A 17,506-nucleotide genomic window follows, 5' to 3' on the forward strand; every position below is an offset into this window, starting at 1 on the left:
CATAAACGATAAATGGAAATAAAAGAATAAAATATAATATAATATTATTACTAAATATTTATATATATATATTTTAAATTATATTTTATATTTATATGCATTTCTCTTTCTCGTCAGACCGTATAAGGTCAGCTGGAGGAATTGCAACATGATTTCGGTCTTCTTGTGCTACGGGGAGAATAACGCACGAACAATGGGGGCCGATCACGGTGCATATCAATCGTCCGACAAATTGTCACAAAAGAGAACCGAAGGATAAGTAAGTCATGTTCGCGCGAGCTGATTTTTGTTCGTGAAAATTTTTCGTAGCCGGCCGTAAATCTCGTATCGGCCCCGTGTCTTCGTGCCGAGGATATGAAGGTAAAACGATATTGTTACTTATATATAATATATATATAAGGCTGTATTATAAGCACTGCTTGTACACTATACATAAATAAATACATCGCTAGTCGACTGCAGTGCACCACCGTGGTATATATATATTATATATAGTGACCTTGAGATGTGTGTGTGCGTATTTTATTTTTTATCTCAAATATCCAAGTACGTCCTTATTAGGTTTCTCTCGAGTCTGCTGGACCATAACCGGCGAAATACCACATATACCGCCGTGTAAATACTCGGATGCCGTGCAGATCCAGTTGCGCCTCTCGATTTTTGGGCTCATAATTTTGGTTCAATAATGGGTAACAATTATCTTCGCGTGTTCACGGAGTGCGCCGACCCGGATTCACGGGCCGGTTCAGAGTTCACGGCTACAGTGTTCAAATCACGGTACCGTGGCCTATGATTTTTCGTGTAATTTACCAAAATATCAAATGGTAAATGAAACATTTTTTAAAATTGTTGTACGATTATCATATTTAAAACAATGCGTGTTACGACATCGATACATTTAAACGATTAATTTATTGTACCCACGAGCTATTTCATATCTGTTAGTAGGTACCTACATATTGTTATACTGTCGTCTGTCGTGATACCGTATATGTGGCGTGTGTTTACATAGTAAATAATAAATATACTATAAAGTCTACCGTGCAGTTAAGTTTTTCAAACATAACACTTAAAAAAATCTGTTCATCCGGAAAAAAAAATACTGTTGCTTAAAATGAAAATCAAAAAATTGGTTTGATTTCTTCAATCTCAATGAAGTGTAAGCAAACCAGGCAGATACAAACGGAAATCTCACTTTTCAACTATTACTGCATCTAACAAACGCTGACTGAATATCGTCATCACTAATTTAAATGATGTGTAGAAACCAGTTTTTTTTGCCCGCTAAATTATTCACGTGGGATTCACCTTCGCTCTCTAATTCTCCGATAAACCACTGTAACCAATCGGAAGCAGGAAGCAAAAATGAAGATGGAATTACTATAGGAATAAAAAAAATATGTAACTAGGTATATATACATTTTTTTAAATAAAGACAATATTAACAATATCATTAATAGTTATCGCCTAAGATAAAAAACGTAGCAAATAAAGCACGTATAACATATACGGATCATCTATCGTTCAGTGATTCTCACGTTAGTTATGTTTCTTAATGCGTAGTTGGATTTATATTGAAAGAATAATTAGTTATTTTCTAAATTTTTATTTAAAAATTAAAATGCACACATATTCACGTATAATCCGATATTTAAATCACACGATTCTGACATGATGGGTTCTTATTGGCATTTAGGTATATTGGCATTAACAGGTAGTAGGCATTTTGGTACCTACTTATCGTTTATACTTTTATGAAAATATATAGTAATATGTATCTGATATTTTGTCTGTTTGAAGAATTTGCTGTCACCTAGTTGAATCACTCGAAAATATGGCTACGACTATCAACTTTACTTAATGATATATAATATATTATGCCCTATTACAATATTGTTATTAAACAATTTACCTAGTAACGGCGTAGACATGAGACTTCTTGTAGTGGTTGATTGGATAAACAGTGGCCAGCGGATCGTCTGTCGGATTGGCCGGCAATTGCAGCCATTTGTGCATCTCTGAGACACACGCACCCATTACACTTCAATACTACCTGTAATATTATAAAAAGGTCGTCATGAGCTTATATCTATTATATTATATTATATAATATATATTTATATATATATATATATATATATGATATAGAACATTTGATTTATTTGTAGTAATTTTGTTATGCATGCGCCTATATATATAATATGTCAAAAACACAAAACTGATTAAAATTCTAAGGAAGCTATTGCCAGAAGTTAAACTAATTTATACATAGATAACGCTATTTAAATATTATATTAAGTTACATCATATACCATATTTAATCAATGGTTAAACAGCTGTCACTTTCGATGCACTTAATACTATATATCGTCTTACAAGTTTCACTTTATTATTATTCAAACTGTTAATACAAATTCCTTTTTTTTTAGTTTATGATTTGTTATTCTTATTATAGTAATGGCCAATGACTAATTCCTATAAGAACGTATGTGATTTGTGTTTCCATATTATGAAGAATACGTCTCGACAAAATTAAAATTATTATTATTATTATTATTTATTATATAACTTTTCAGCCATATCAATCTAATCCTGTAATATTTTTAGGCTTTGTTTATATTTTAATAGTTAAACAAATACTATTTTAATATAATATTATAATAATATTTATCATTATAATACCTACATTATTTTATTTACTGAACTCATAAGCTTATGCTCATATACTCATTATAGTTTTTTATTGAGTATAGTTTATATTGTTATAGCGTAAATACTTAATAGTATCTATTATACCTAATATATTTTCAATTTTGTTATTATTAATAATGGGCTATTATAATATTTAATTGTAATAGTTTTATTTTAATTAACGCAGATGTGTTAGAAACAATTGCATATACTTGCATCTTTAATTTTAGAATCACAAAAAAGGCGAGGAGAAACGAGTTTGGTTAATTTAAAAATATAAAACCAGATAATATTAGGTTTCATAATTTATTTCTACAGATATAGTTCCAGTTTGATTTTGCATATTTATTTTTTTTATCTTATACTTTTTTTTTTTTATAGTAGGTGATGCTTTGTTTTGTTAAGAATTAAAAAAAAACTTACAATCTTTTAATTTAGAAAGTTTGAAAACGAAATCTTTAAGGTAAAAACATATTAACTTTAACTGCTGTAGTTCTTATGGATTTTACTAAAATACTCTATATTTAATTGGTGGTAATAAGAAGAAGTGATTCTTTATTAAGTTTTTATTTAAGTTATTTATAAAAAAAATGATTAGGTTTACCAATCTATTCAAAGAAAATAAATTCAAGCAAAATAAAGACCATACAAATTGTTTTTATAATCAGATTTACAAATTTGGATATTTTGAATTTTTCCAAAATAATTTAAATCAAATTAAAATTTTTTATTTACAGTATTAAAACATATTTTATATTACATGTGTAGCGCTAATAACTATAAATTATATATAAAAAAAATTTTAAATATTGATTAGAACAAAAGTTATTTCATTTGTCATCTGTATATAGTATGGTATGTTGATACTGCATTTTAAGTTAATATGTATTAATTAATAATACATTATTAAAACAAGTGAGTTATAATTACTTCAAGTGTATGTCATTATAATCGCTTAAATGACTGACCAGAAAAACGAGCTTCGATAAAATAAAATAATTCTTAAAGTGTTGAACTTTACTTTTAACTTTCCAAGATCCACAATAATTTTAATTTTATCACAATTTTGATTAGTATTGACAAAAAAAAGTGCGGGGCTCATTAATCTTACGGTTTTAACTTATAGAAGCAGTGGTAATAAACGTAATATTCATCGGAAACCTTGCCACATATACCAAAGTTCAATCAACCCAATGTCGTCCGGTAGAATCTATAGTATTGTGTCAATGGACAATGATGAAAAATGAAAGAAAAAAAATGTAATCAATTCTATTATGACAAAAATTATTTTTATAATATATATATATACACACACACACGTCCCGAGGCATCTTCCACGTGTATAGCAGCCATTAGCGGGTACAATGCACACAATACGTATTGGGCAATTATTGTGAGATTGGATGTATCGTATATAATATAACAATATAACTGTTTTGGGACGAATATTATATTATGAATAGCGAGCAATTATAACTGTTGCATTTCCATTTCAACAACCCCGTGGCATAATGGCACGACGAAATACGACTGAGTCAGTCCCTATAATAGAGACGTGCAGACGATTGATGTATAGGGTTATGGGTTACCGAATTGTTACCGCCGTCGTTGTAGTTTCTATAGTTTGTTTGTTTAGATATGTTTTTCTCGTTGCGTAACTCGCATACATAATATTACGTCTTGTTATAATAATTATGTCTAATTATTTAGATAGGTAGTTATCGGATGGTCAGTATTCGCGTAATCGCGTGGGATTATATCCGACGAGGCGTGATCAAAAGTGTACGAACTGTACGCGAAAATATTATATCCTGCGATCGTATCGCCAATACACTTCGCTATACTACAATATACCATCTCTAAAGACTAAAACGATTTTGGACTGTAAGTGATAACGATGTATAAATCACTGAACCAGTCCATTATTAATGCAATGACTCGAAAAACGAAAAGCGATTTCACACAATGTTAAAAATAAATTAAAATGCATATAATACGAATAGTATTTCACAATTATTTAGATATCATATTATTTTTATATCAATAGGTATACAAAAATAGTAAATACTTCACTAATATATTCTTAAAAATTTAAAAATTTAACTTCTACAATAAAAAAATTACATGTATTTTTGAGTTATCACACCAATATATGGGTTCTATGAATTTATTTTTTCGGATAGTCACATAATTTCAGTATACTTACCACTTATACGATTACTTATTTGCAATACTATTATTTTCTTTCCACGATATATTATACTGGCTCATAGGTGTACTTACGGGGGAGGGGGTTCATAGGGTTTCATAGGGTGTTTGTTATATATTGTGTTATTTATCAAGGTTATAAAGTGTTATAATTATTATTTAAAAGATGTGTTAAATATTTTGTTATTAACTGCATTCATTTTGCCATGTATATTGTATATTGTTTTCATAAAATTGTATATTGTATATTGTATATTGTTATTGTATATTGTACATTGTTGATAAAAATTGCTTATTTACAAATCACTTGTTAATTCAATTTACTGGTAGGGATATAAAATAAAAATTACAAGTTGATTCTATAATAATGTAATGTACCAAAATGCAGATCTGCCGTATTGAAAATGTGCCGCAGTATTTTATCAAATTTTGAAAAAGTTTGGAATGATAACAAGTAATATTGTGGTGTTATTTTTGACTTGAAAACCACATTTATAAGTTAGCAGGACAACTATGACAGATATTTTAAAAGCTACCTTATGACAATAGTTAAATTATAACAATACAATAATACAATTACATTAAATTATTTGTATAAAATTTATAATTTGATCTATAATCTTAAACATAATTATTTTAGCTTAGTTTTTTTAAATTTGTATTAATAATATATTTATATTAACCTATATGCTGTATTGAATATTGTTTATTCTGTATAAGGTAATACAAAAATAAAACCAGTATATATATAATATATATATATATATACTGTATCTCATATATTGTACTTATATTTTGCAGTTATGTAGTATAAATACCGAGAGAACAATAAAATAAAAGACTTAAAAATTAAAGCAATTAATGTCATAATATAGGTGCTTTATATTATATAGACACCTCGCATTATGTTTAAATAATTTGCAAAAAACGAGTTTAGAAAGCGGTTAGAAGTGAACGTATGCTTAATGTAAAATAGCAATAGGATTATTTTATGTATTGGCAAATAAAAACAAAAACAAAATTCAATCATGTAAACCAATTATTTTGTTGAAGTGCTTATTATTGAAATAATTACAACGTTTTATTTGAGTAATTTGTACAACATTAATTAATGAGTAGAGAAGTGTTGAATTATAATGAATGTGCTATTAGACTGTAGGACGTAGGTGTGAATAAACAATATTAAGGTAAACGATATTGTAGACCTTAGATATAAATGGTGTAATAGTATAAACGATATGGCAGTTTGAATATACAGTAGACACGAACGAATTCAAATATTTATAATGAGAGTACCAAAGTTTAGAGATTAGTCAGACAAATACAATAGCGATTTCCCATTACAACGTCTTAACATACTATAACAGTCGATAATCATAAAAATAAACGATTTACATGGCAATATATTATAATCTCCCACTAATCTCCTCAAACGTACAGAAACAATTTCGAGAAATCGCAAAAACTATTATAATACGCCTAATATTATATCGGTGTTGTTTGTATACATTATAATGGGTTTTGCATATTTTATTTTCTTCGCGCGCCATGTGTGAGATATTATTACAATATATGAACCTGTCAAACAATTATAACACATACCTAGTATTATGTTATGCCGATATATGTTTTTCATTTTTTCCGACCATCGGACCATTCATTATTATTGTACGCATTTGGGCGGGAGTATAATGAACTGTACGGAATTTGTCACCTTCGCCATTGGCGCTCGCGTATAACATTCGACAAGCTGTTATATATATTTTCTTTTTTTTTCGTTCACGTGCCGAGAGGGGAACACAATGGCGTGGTTTTTTTCTCTATTCTGTTCGTACCGCATACTGCAAGCTATAATTTAGATTTTCATTCAACGCGAACTATATCATAATGTGCAGGCTTTAAAAACAGATTATTCCAGCTGCATTGGATCGTCATCGTAAATACCTGCTCGTGGATGTATTATACCTAGGTAACTATAATATATTATCATATAATACCTACACAATGTGTAGGCTACAGGATTTTGTTTCTCGTATAATATACAAGCGTATACCGCAGTTCTCTCTTGTTATATTACCGCGTTTATACTGTATATTATACACCTAACCACATGCATATTATACCTAATAATATAGAGGTACATTGAACTTGAGACCTGCGGTGGTGGCGTCATTATAATGTGAGGGGGGGGCAAACTCGTGGGTTATAATATATTGTATCTATTCTGTGGTTATACTTTTATATCATTATATACGGGTGTCGCGTATACATACATATTTGTCACGGTATATAATATATAGTGTTGTACATTATATATATGTATCCACAACCGTATCACTTCAACAGCAAGTCGGTATTTCGATCATCTATATTATATATTATATTTATTGTTTGACTCTGAAAAATAATTATTCAATTCCCGGCACCGGAGAGTCGGTTAATGAGAAAAAAAATAATGCATTATCTACGTAGACCCGCGGAGGTGAGTGGATAAATTTGGCGAAATGACACCGCTATACAGGTGCCGCCGAGACGTCACCGTCTATATGTACCTATTTGTATCTACATAATATAAATCATGTTAAAAAAAATCAACGTCCGCGAACACGGCGTAGACAATATTACAAGTGTATGGCAACAACAATAACGCGAATAAGAGACGTCCGTAAAAAAGTTAAATAGCGATAGATATTATATGCGTTTAATGCCGGAACGCGTATAATATTAGCACTGAGATTAGGTAGGTGCCTACATAACATATATAATTATTATTACGCGGACAAAAGTCTTACTACTCCCACGGTGGTAAACGCGTTGCCCGGAGGCAGCGTCGGAAGTCTGTGCGCGCGGAGACGTGTTTGCCATTTGTGTATTATTTATATTTTATATTATTATTACGTTGTTATGTACGTGTCATAGGTATGCATAGGTACCTATATTGTATAATAAATGTGATGATTATATTTGCGGGACAACGGACGCAATTAAACGAAAGCACACGTGTAGCGGTAGTACCGTAGTGATCAATTATAATTATTGTTTTGCCGCACGCGAATATTATAGCGTACAATACGGCAGTTGTATACGAAACGATTTTCGATTTCGATCGGCATTTGTCGACGTAGGGTGCGTATAGCAGACGGAAGTCGATCGTAACTGGAAAACTAATTTTATTAGAATGCGTCGTCACAATATTATAATATTGATATGATGTAGGCACACAGATACAAGATGGCAGTATATATACCTAGGCATAATATTGGCCAGGAGTACGGCGGCCGTTCTCCACATTACGCATTAATAATTAGATAGGTACTATGTTTTCGTAAGCACAGATACAGCTTATACATAGTCAATAAACAAAATTGGTAGGTACAACCTATACGCTCTTGAAAACAGTAATCGTTATTGTCTCAGAAACGAATACATTAAAATGTTTAACGGCCCATCGGTATGTAATTCTTTTATATTTCCATTCGTCATAACGATTTGACCATATTATATTATTTTATGAATCCAATAATATGATGTATTAATATATGTAATATAATAACGAAGACAATGTATGACTTCAGAAATCATATTATCTATGACCTATAGGTGCATACTATAATATACATTAGGTTAGTCTAAATCACTACAGAGTGTTCAAGAAGTTTGATCGTCTTCTAGTCGTGAAAAAAAAGCATTATGCTGTTGGGTGTGGAGGTGTTAGTGATGAGATGCATTAAAATGGGCGACACTATATCGTATAATATATTATGCAAACATGTAGTATATAGGTGTGAAGTATTATAACTAACTAAATGTTTATACTGGGTGTTTCTTTTATCGTAATCAAGGTAATATAATATTTGAATTTCCCATATTTTTTTTTAAAGTACAAGTTGCGTATTTTTTAGATTTTTCTATAATGTCACTTGTATAATATTAAATTTTGTTCTTAAATATTTTTTTTTAATTCCTTGAATTTTCTATATTATTGTCTGATTGCGTTAAACAGATCACCCTGTGTGTACACTACAATGTATAATATTATAATGTGACGTGCACTTATTGCCTATTATTATAACAAATGTAAAAATTCCAGTGACATAACTCCAGTCTCCAGGTAACGCATTGTTGTCTGTTGGTAACTGTAAATTGTTAAAATAGTAACGTGCCTTTTTTTCTCTTTCTTATACTGCAGATTGGATGTCGAGTAAGTCAAACGCGTATATACTGTGCATGCGTAGCTATACCAAATCCACATAGGTAAGCCACGCTGTCACACCTATTCTTATTTCTTAGCGAGGGATTTTATTTCGTTTATTATTTTATTTTATATACGGAACCTTTCTCTCGTGGGCCAGACTGTTATCGTGTAGTCATTTAAAACCCATACTCGCGCCTGTGCATTCGTAATATCTGTGTGGTTTTGCTGACGGTACCTGCATCATACTATAATATGTGTTGGAGTCGGTCTTGTGTAGGTATTTTTCCGTCCGTATTTGCATTTTGTTCGTGTGCAATATTATTTCAAAACAGTATACCTATTCGGCTATTCGTGATAATTAAAGTAAAAATATTATAACGCTACGGGATACACAGTTTGTATAAAGATAACAAGTCAATTTAATAATACATTTTTTCACTGTCCATTTATTGTGACACAATTTACATTTTAATTCCACGTGAGATCTGACAGTCCACCACGATTTAATATAAAAGACTATTTTAGTTAAATGTATTATCTATTATTGAGTACAGGTGTTTTTTATGGAGAAGTCGATACTCGATACTAACAATAAAAATAATATTATGAAACTTTTATTCTGCCAGAAAGAAGTGAATTCATGTTTCAATATTTTTATTACTCATAGATTGTATTATACTGTTTTTAAATAATTTATGATTATTATTAATTTATCCATCTTCTGAATCAAAACGATAGTAATTGTTCGTAATAGTGAACTTAATATATTCTTCATCCGGATCTTACTACATAATAATATTTTTCTTAATTTGATTATATAACTTTCTACATATCTAAAATCGTTTATACTTGCGATAAAAAACATTTTCTCAAAATTAATTATTAAAATATGTTAATTAAATATTTATGTTATTTAAACAATTATTATTATTACGTAAATAATATATTTTATATTTATAATTTATATAATAAAATAATAATTGTGTCATTATTAATTAAATAAGTTCAGTTAAGGTATCAATACACTTTTTAATGGTTAATGAAATGTAATAATATTTTCAATGAACTAAATATTATTAATGTGAATACAATAATTACTATGAATAATACATTTTCCACGAAATCGTCCTTGTCCTTCGTCTCCTTATGGATGACTTTTACACAACTATACGTATGGGATATAAAAGCAAGTTTAAACTTCAACTTCTGTTACTTTTATATTTTCCAATGAATAATAATTAATCATTAAAATTGTATTAAGGTGTCGAGCTTCTCGAAAATAAATTATTATTATAATGTTATAAGCTTGCCATCATGAATCTCGTGCATCATGTCTTTGTATATATGAATCATTCGAATTTCATATTTCATTATTATAATAATTTTTATAATAATAATATGATATGTGATAATTATAGATATAGGCTTATTTTATTTTATGGTATTAAGTGTAAAAAAACTTTACATAACAGCGTTGATGTATTAGTCAGTTTGGTATATTTTTATGTAATATTGAACTGTGTATGTTTAGGATATGTCTATGAAAATAATAAGCACAAAAACAAACAATAATATATTAGATAACTTAACCAACAGGACCAATGTGTTTAATGACAACGCATCAGTAGTTATATGACAATGTGCATAACTTCAAATAAAAGAATTCATGACTTGGCATTTTTAAAATATATTTTAAATAAACACTTCTGGTATAGTGTTCAATTTTCGTTGTTATGATATAATGTTTAAATTTATGAATACCTTATACTATAATAAAAATTGACATTCACAATGTATTATAAAGATAACCAAAAAAAAACATTTCAAATATATTTAAACTTTTAAAATATTCGTGGATATATTTCTTAATAGTATTATCATTAATCATTAAAATCAAATACAGTAGAAGCAGCTTATTAGAAACACTTTGGGACCAAAGTGAAATGCGTCAATTAACCGATTGTTTCTAATAAGCGATTTAAATATCCAAATATACGGGCGATCCGTCCTGGTACATTTTGTTTCAATAACGCGATTGTATCAATAATCCGTGTTTCTAATAAGCGGCTTCTACTGTAATGAGTATTTTCGTTTGTATAAAATATATATTTTAAAAATAAAAACATATGCATGATAAAATAAAAACCTCTATTTGAGAATAAATAAATAGAATGATGGATGTTTATTAATTTTCAAAAAATATACAATTTAAATTAAAAATATAAATGGTTTGTCTCCAAAGGCTTCCATATGATAAATTCTCATTTTTTTAGGATGGCGATCGGCAACCTTATTGATGTCTAGGGCCAACAAATAAATAGAAAATTGTTCACGGGCCACAATTTGAATATACCTTATTTTATTTTAAACAAAAATGTGTAATCATATCAAATTTAGTTTATTTAAGTGCATAACCGTAAGGTTTATTAATTTAACAAGATATCAAATAAACAAGTACAAATAAACAACGTTTTAATCCACATATCCCAGTCGGCAGTCCATATACTTTCTTAGTTTGTGATTTCCAGTACTGGATCTACAAATTATGTAACTCGGGGCACAACTTAATATTAGCGCCTCTATGCTGTATGCTTTATGAGTTTAAAATTTGAAATTTGCGCTTCTCTATGATTAGAACCCAAAACACGGGCCTCGGATCGCCCCCTCCCCTAAATCGGTACTGGTGATTTCAATACAAATTATAAATTTTAGTCGCGGGCCACATACTATGAGGACTGTTGCCGTCTAATGGTTTAGGAGAACGTTTTTAATTGGCCCGAAGATTTATACATTTACACTGTTGATTATATTAAGTATATACAATATACATTACTATAGGGTTCGGAAGTTGAAGTCATAAAAAAAACATCAAAAAGATGCAAATATAACCTTATTTTTATTAAAAGTGTCCTAAAAAGATTTTAAAGCCATCAAAGTAGCGAGCATAAACGAAAAAAGTCAGGACATTTTTTAAATTACTGGAAATTGATTAAATTACAAAAACTGACCTTAATATTTCGATAAATGCAAAACAAAGGTGAGTTATTTAAAGTTTGTACCTGTGTACTTTCAAAACATTTTTTTATCTTAAAAGGACATCGTCCAAGTCTACAAGATGTTAAAAAAAATTGGTAAAAAAGTCATAAACTTCTGAGCCCTATATACAACACTATATTACTACAATTACACATATTATCTTGCGTTCCAATAGTTGACTAGATTTGTATGATTTGTAAATACTATTCAGTTAGAAACGACAAGAAAATTATATTATTCAAATGACGTCCAAAACAAGTTAAATAAACCACTGAATTGGAACTTTGGGTTTAACATTTATTATGAAAGTTATTTTATGAAATTCGTATATATATATTTCTATCCAACCAGTATTTTTACATTTTTATAAAATGTCATCTGGTGTTTAAAAAAATACAGGGTACGTAAAAAGTTCAAAAGTGCAAAATGAAACTTTAAATAATTTGATAAAATAATAGTGCTTTATGCCTTTATATGATTAGCAATAGTAGCTTAATTTTGAACTGAATCTAAAATGAAAACATTTCAAATTAATAATAGTGAATATTTTTTGAAAATATATAGTTATTCAAATGAATTGTCTTTGTTTTATAAAGAACAAATTCTGTTTTATGAATTACAGGTTAGGTTAATTAGGTTGGGTACCCACAAATTATAACACACATTTATAAAACTTCAAAATGCATAATATATTTTAAAACAGCTGGAACAATTTCCTAAAAAGTAACTTCAACTTTAATGATAGACTAATATTATGGTAGATTCAAGTTTAGTTTTTTTGTATTTTTCAATTTCTTTTTTAACTTACAAATATTGTTTTTACATCAATAAATTCGATCTGTGTCAAATTTTAATACAATGAAAATTATTTTATTATTTTTATAAAAATACTAGCAGTATAGACTTTAACTTTCGAAGAAAAATGTGCTTTGCATTCAATATTCATGAAATATTATGTATTGTATAAACAAATTAAAAATGCATACGGACAATACAAACATTTAAGACGGCGTATGACTTATGCATTATTCATGCATTACCCAGTAGTACCCTTGATTTGTTTCAGCAAACAGTTTTTCTTTATATCAATTGTTTTTTTCATTAAAAATATTGACTAGAAATTATATAGGTACCTATACCTTCCCAGGGAATCAGAAACTAAATACACAAACTACCACTAGTTTTTGTTTTGAAAATATATTACTATACTTAAAAAAATATATCCAAGTTGTTGCTAAATTTACAATCTCATAAGCTAAATGTTTGGTACCTATTACTACTACTACTATTAACAAAACTGAAAACTTAATAAAACGTTTACTAATTCGCCATTTGGGCATAAGATATAATGATTTATTTATGTTTATATATACTATATACATGCGCCTAAACGTCAATATGTAAATAACAATATAATATATGACTCGATGAAATACTATAACCATAATTTGTTGGTAATATATAATTTCATGATATTATACTGTTATCGGTTAATACCGGATAGTCGCGCACTTATGTAGTTTTAACATTTGTATCCAACCAAGTGTTACTATATAATAATATTATGATGGGTTCAAAGAACGATAAACGTCTCTAATACCAATATGATCAATCAGTAAAATTTAAAATTGGGTAAAACAAAATAGCAAAAACTAAATTATAAACATTTTACAATAAACTCACTGTATGTAATTCGTAGCACATGTGGTAATCTGCGACGAAGCCGATGACCGGTGCTATACGATGGATGTCGGAAAGTTTAAAAAATAAAAAAACCAAAAAACAAATAACTATATTATAGTATAATAAACCGGCAGCTATCAATCACTATACAGGTGTCCACGTGCGAAAAGTCCGTTACGGCAGTAGACCTACGCGGTTGATCACTATACACATCGAGCACGCAACGGTGACTGAACGGTCTGTGCAGACGACGGCAGATCAACGGAAAGTGAAACTTTGCACAGCCGCCGCACCCCTCCACCGGCCGTGTACAGCTATATTTTGTACTATTATGTCTTATTCATTTTTATACTCCAATACGTTGTAATATGTTGTTACGTTATTGTCACTATAGAGTATATGGGCAGTCGTATTATAGGTAATATATAATATATAGAAATCCGTACTTGACACGTAAAAACAGAATTAAAATAACATAATACAACGCTGCGGTGTCAATGCGTGTCATATTATACATAGATAGGTACATTATGTTATATATCTGTGATCTGTCCAAAACACTCGTTTATGAGCAATATATTAAATGACAAGTGCCGCGGGCTAAACGTTTCGGGGACAAATAGTGTTACGTGATACTATACTCACATAATATAACTATACTAACACCAGGCATCTATATGCGCTATTTTATACTTTTTCGGGGTGCAGTGCGATGTCGAATTTGGATTTTCGATGATGTCCATTTTCAAATTTCTCAGTGATTTACACGATACGAGCGTGAGGAATAACTAAGTATACCGAACATTTTCAAATAATGTCATGTAAACTTTACAAGCAACACGCACGCTTTACTGTCCAAGACTAGCATATTATGTGCGATGCGAGTGCCGAACATTGCGACCACCGCTTTACCTTCCGTCCGGTCTTTTCGTATAAACCATTTTTTGAAATAATTCCTAGATAACTGAATTATCTATATAATATTATTTATATTTTATATATAGTTTCTTAATTATATTATGTAATTACACATTTTTAAATATATAGATGATGATTAAATTAATAACCACAGCTGTTTTCTAATAAATAAAAAAGTAATAGTTAATAATAATAAAATAAATCTCCAAACAAATGATATACATGAAATAATTTTAACCATTACGATTTAGTCTGTGTTGATGTACTAATTACTAATTATTATTACTTTATATATAGCTATTAAATGCTAAATATAATATTATATAAAACAAGTAAAATTTCACTTAATAGCGTAATATCCACAAAAGGTAAATTTCTAGAGTTCTCTTACCTACCTAATAAGACGATCGACAATATAGCTAAGAATCGAGTAACATTATAAAATGCAGTTTATACCTAATTACAATAATATAGCTAAATTATTACACGTTTAAGCTTGTTTGTATCAAAATAATACAACTATGAATTATGATGCTATATTTTAAAGGTCAGGTTAATATCAATATTAAATTTATATTATTATTATATGTATAATATTAATCGATATAATGAGCTAAATTGTAAAAAGCAATAGGTAGCGCCGTATATTTAAATATTTCCGTGTAAAATATTAATGTATTAAAATATCAAGTGGAATTATTCCTTACTTTAATGGAAAATGTATCACAGTAGACAACATTTTAATAACGATAATGGTAAGAACATTTTATATGGAAATTAAATATGGTTTTCATCAATGAGGATAAACTATAAAGTATTAACATAAATAAAAAAAAATGCAAGAATCACAATTTTGTATGTCTACTTTTAAAGTTAATAATATACTTGTTGTAATAGCTACTAGCTACCTACCTATAGTTTAACTCAGTACGTATTAGATTCGTTTCATAGTCACACGTATGACACGCGCATCAGTGAAACGGGCCAAAACTTATTTACAGAATAAAGGTAGTAGCTCTATAGATTAATGATGTTTTAGTAAGTAATAAGCAGGGCTAGGATTTATATGCAATAAAAAATTGTAAAATATGCATTTCATGCACCAAAATATTCAAAAATATGCATTTAATTTTTTATAAGATAAACACTAAAATATAGTTACAAAAAAAATATTTATTTATTAAAATACATCAATGATAGGCTGTTTGTCTTAAAATAATATAATTTAGAAATAAAATAAAATAAATTAATTTAGAAATAAAATGTATAATTCACATAAACTACGTGCGTATTACATGAAATAAAATTTATATTTTACAAAAAAACCAAGTTTTACGAAATTTACTATAAAACATGTATTTTTTACATTCTTATAATCGAAATATGCAATAATATTAATTTTATTCAATATATGCAATAATATGCATTTTATCAAAAATATGCAAAAACATGCAAAATAAAAATACCACCATTTATCTCATCATGAGGTGATTCGTGGACATTACTGACCAAATCAATAATCAGAAGTAGCAAAAAAAACACGCTGTTGCATACTATAAATCCTAGCCCTGGTAATAAGTAATAACTAATTGTTTTTAAATTATTTTAGATTATGATTGTAGCAATGGATGTATTTATTTTACAATGATGTATTATGTGTGTGTGTGTCATAACTTTTCAAAACAGTAAAATTCCTTAAATTTTCTATTTCGATATCTTTTTAAGTAAGAACGTAAGTCTAGTAGGCGCTTTGAGGGGTCAAAAGTAAAAAAAATAAACAGTTCTTTCCTTGATAAATAGGGGTCAAATATAGTTGGAAAAAACGGGAATTTTTAATCAAAATAACTTTTTAACAAAATCAATTTTCTTATTTTGCTGTAGTTAAAAAAACAGTTAACGTATAGTTACTTTAAATTTTCACCAAATGTTTATATTTTAAAGGTTTATCTATTATATATTTTCAAAATATTTTGAATATATTTAGCAATTTAAAAAATTGGAAATTTTTGGTTTTTTTTTTTTTTTAAATTGATCAAAAAATATTTGACTAAGAATAAAAATTTTAATTATTTTGTTATGATTCAAAAATATATATTATTCACGGGGACTTGAAACTTTTACTTAATTTTTAGCTATTTTCTTATAGGTACCTACCACGAATCTATATTTACACCATTTTACGGTAACATGGTATTGACTCAATAACTATTAATAATAATAAACAATATAAAGACACACTATCATAAATTATAATAATTAAATATTAATAATATCATCTCCCTCCTCAACCTAATCGAGGATAAGTTCTATAGTATCTACCAGTATAGAATAAAAAAAAAGTCAACGGTGAGTGTCATTAGTGGATGACTGCTCACATCAAAGTATTCCACTTGTAAATATTTTGTTTTTATTATTAATTGTGTACTTGATTAATACAATTAATATGTATGTATTCCACACAGATCACAATTGTGCCACTGAGGAATAGATTGTTTATATCAAATAAAACAAAAAAAATATATATAATAAATACAATGTATTTGAAAAAAATTTAATTAACATACCGTTATACTAATAGTAAAATAAATTCCTTTAAGAGGACTCTACACGGCCATTTGTTGTCTTTGTCTTACAAGTGCGTAACATAGTAAATTTTCGCCTAGAATAACGCGTTTAGCTCCGTTTGTTTGAGTGAATCGACCTATTATGAATCTTGATGGTAAGTAGGTCGTAGCCTACGACATTCAACATTCTATTTGAATTCCAGGGGGGGGG

General features: G+C 28.5%; 1 protein-coding gene across 2 annotated transcripts in view; it reads right to left on the reverse strand.

The window, feature by feature from the left end:
* The window catches only part of LOC100165172, an 80,388-nt gene extending 66,330 nt beyond the window's left edge, over nucleotides 1-14,058 (reverse strand). Inside the window, exons 1-2 of one of the 2 annotated variants that reach the window (XM_029487077.1) lie at nucleotides 13,814-14,056; nucleotides 1,913-2,053 (exon numbers count right to left, since the gene is read on the reverse strand). In XM_029487077.1, coding sequence (XP_029342937.1) covers nucleotides 1,913-2,037 — 125 coding nt within the window. In that variant the 5' untranslated portion in view covers nucleotides 2,038-2,053; nucleotides 13,814-14,056. Of the gene's footprint in view, nucleotides 1-1,912; nucleotides 2,054-13,813 lie in introns of both variants that reach the window. The other variant, XM_029487078.1, reaches the window with a different exon arrangement.
* Between the last annotated feature and the right edge of the window lie 3,448 nt (nucleotides 14,059-17,506).

This window comes from Acyrthosiphon pisum, chromosome A1 (genome assembly GCF_005508785.2).
Source record: "Acyrthosiphon pisum isolate AL4f chromosome A1, pea_aphid_22Mar2018_4r6ur, whole genome shotgun sequence".
Lineage (NCBI taxonomy): Eukaryota > Metazoa > Arthropoda > Insecta > Hemiptera > Aphididae > Acyrthosiphon > Acyrthosiphon pisum.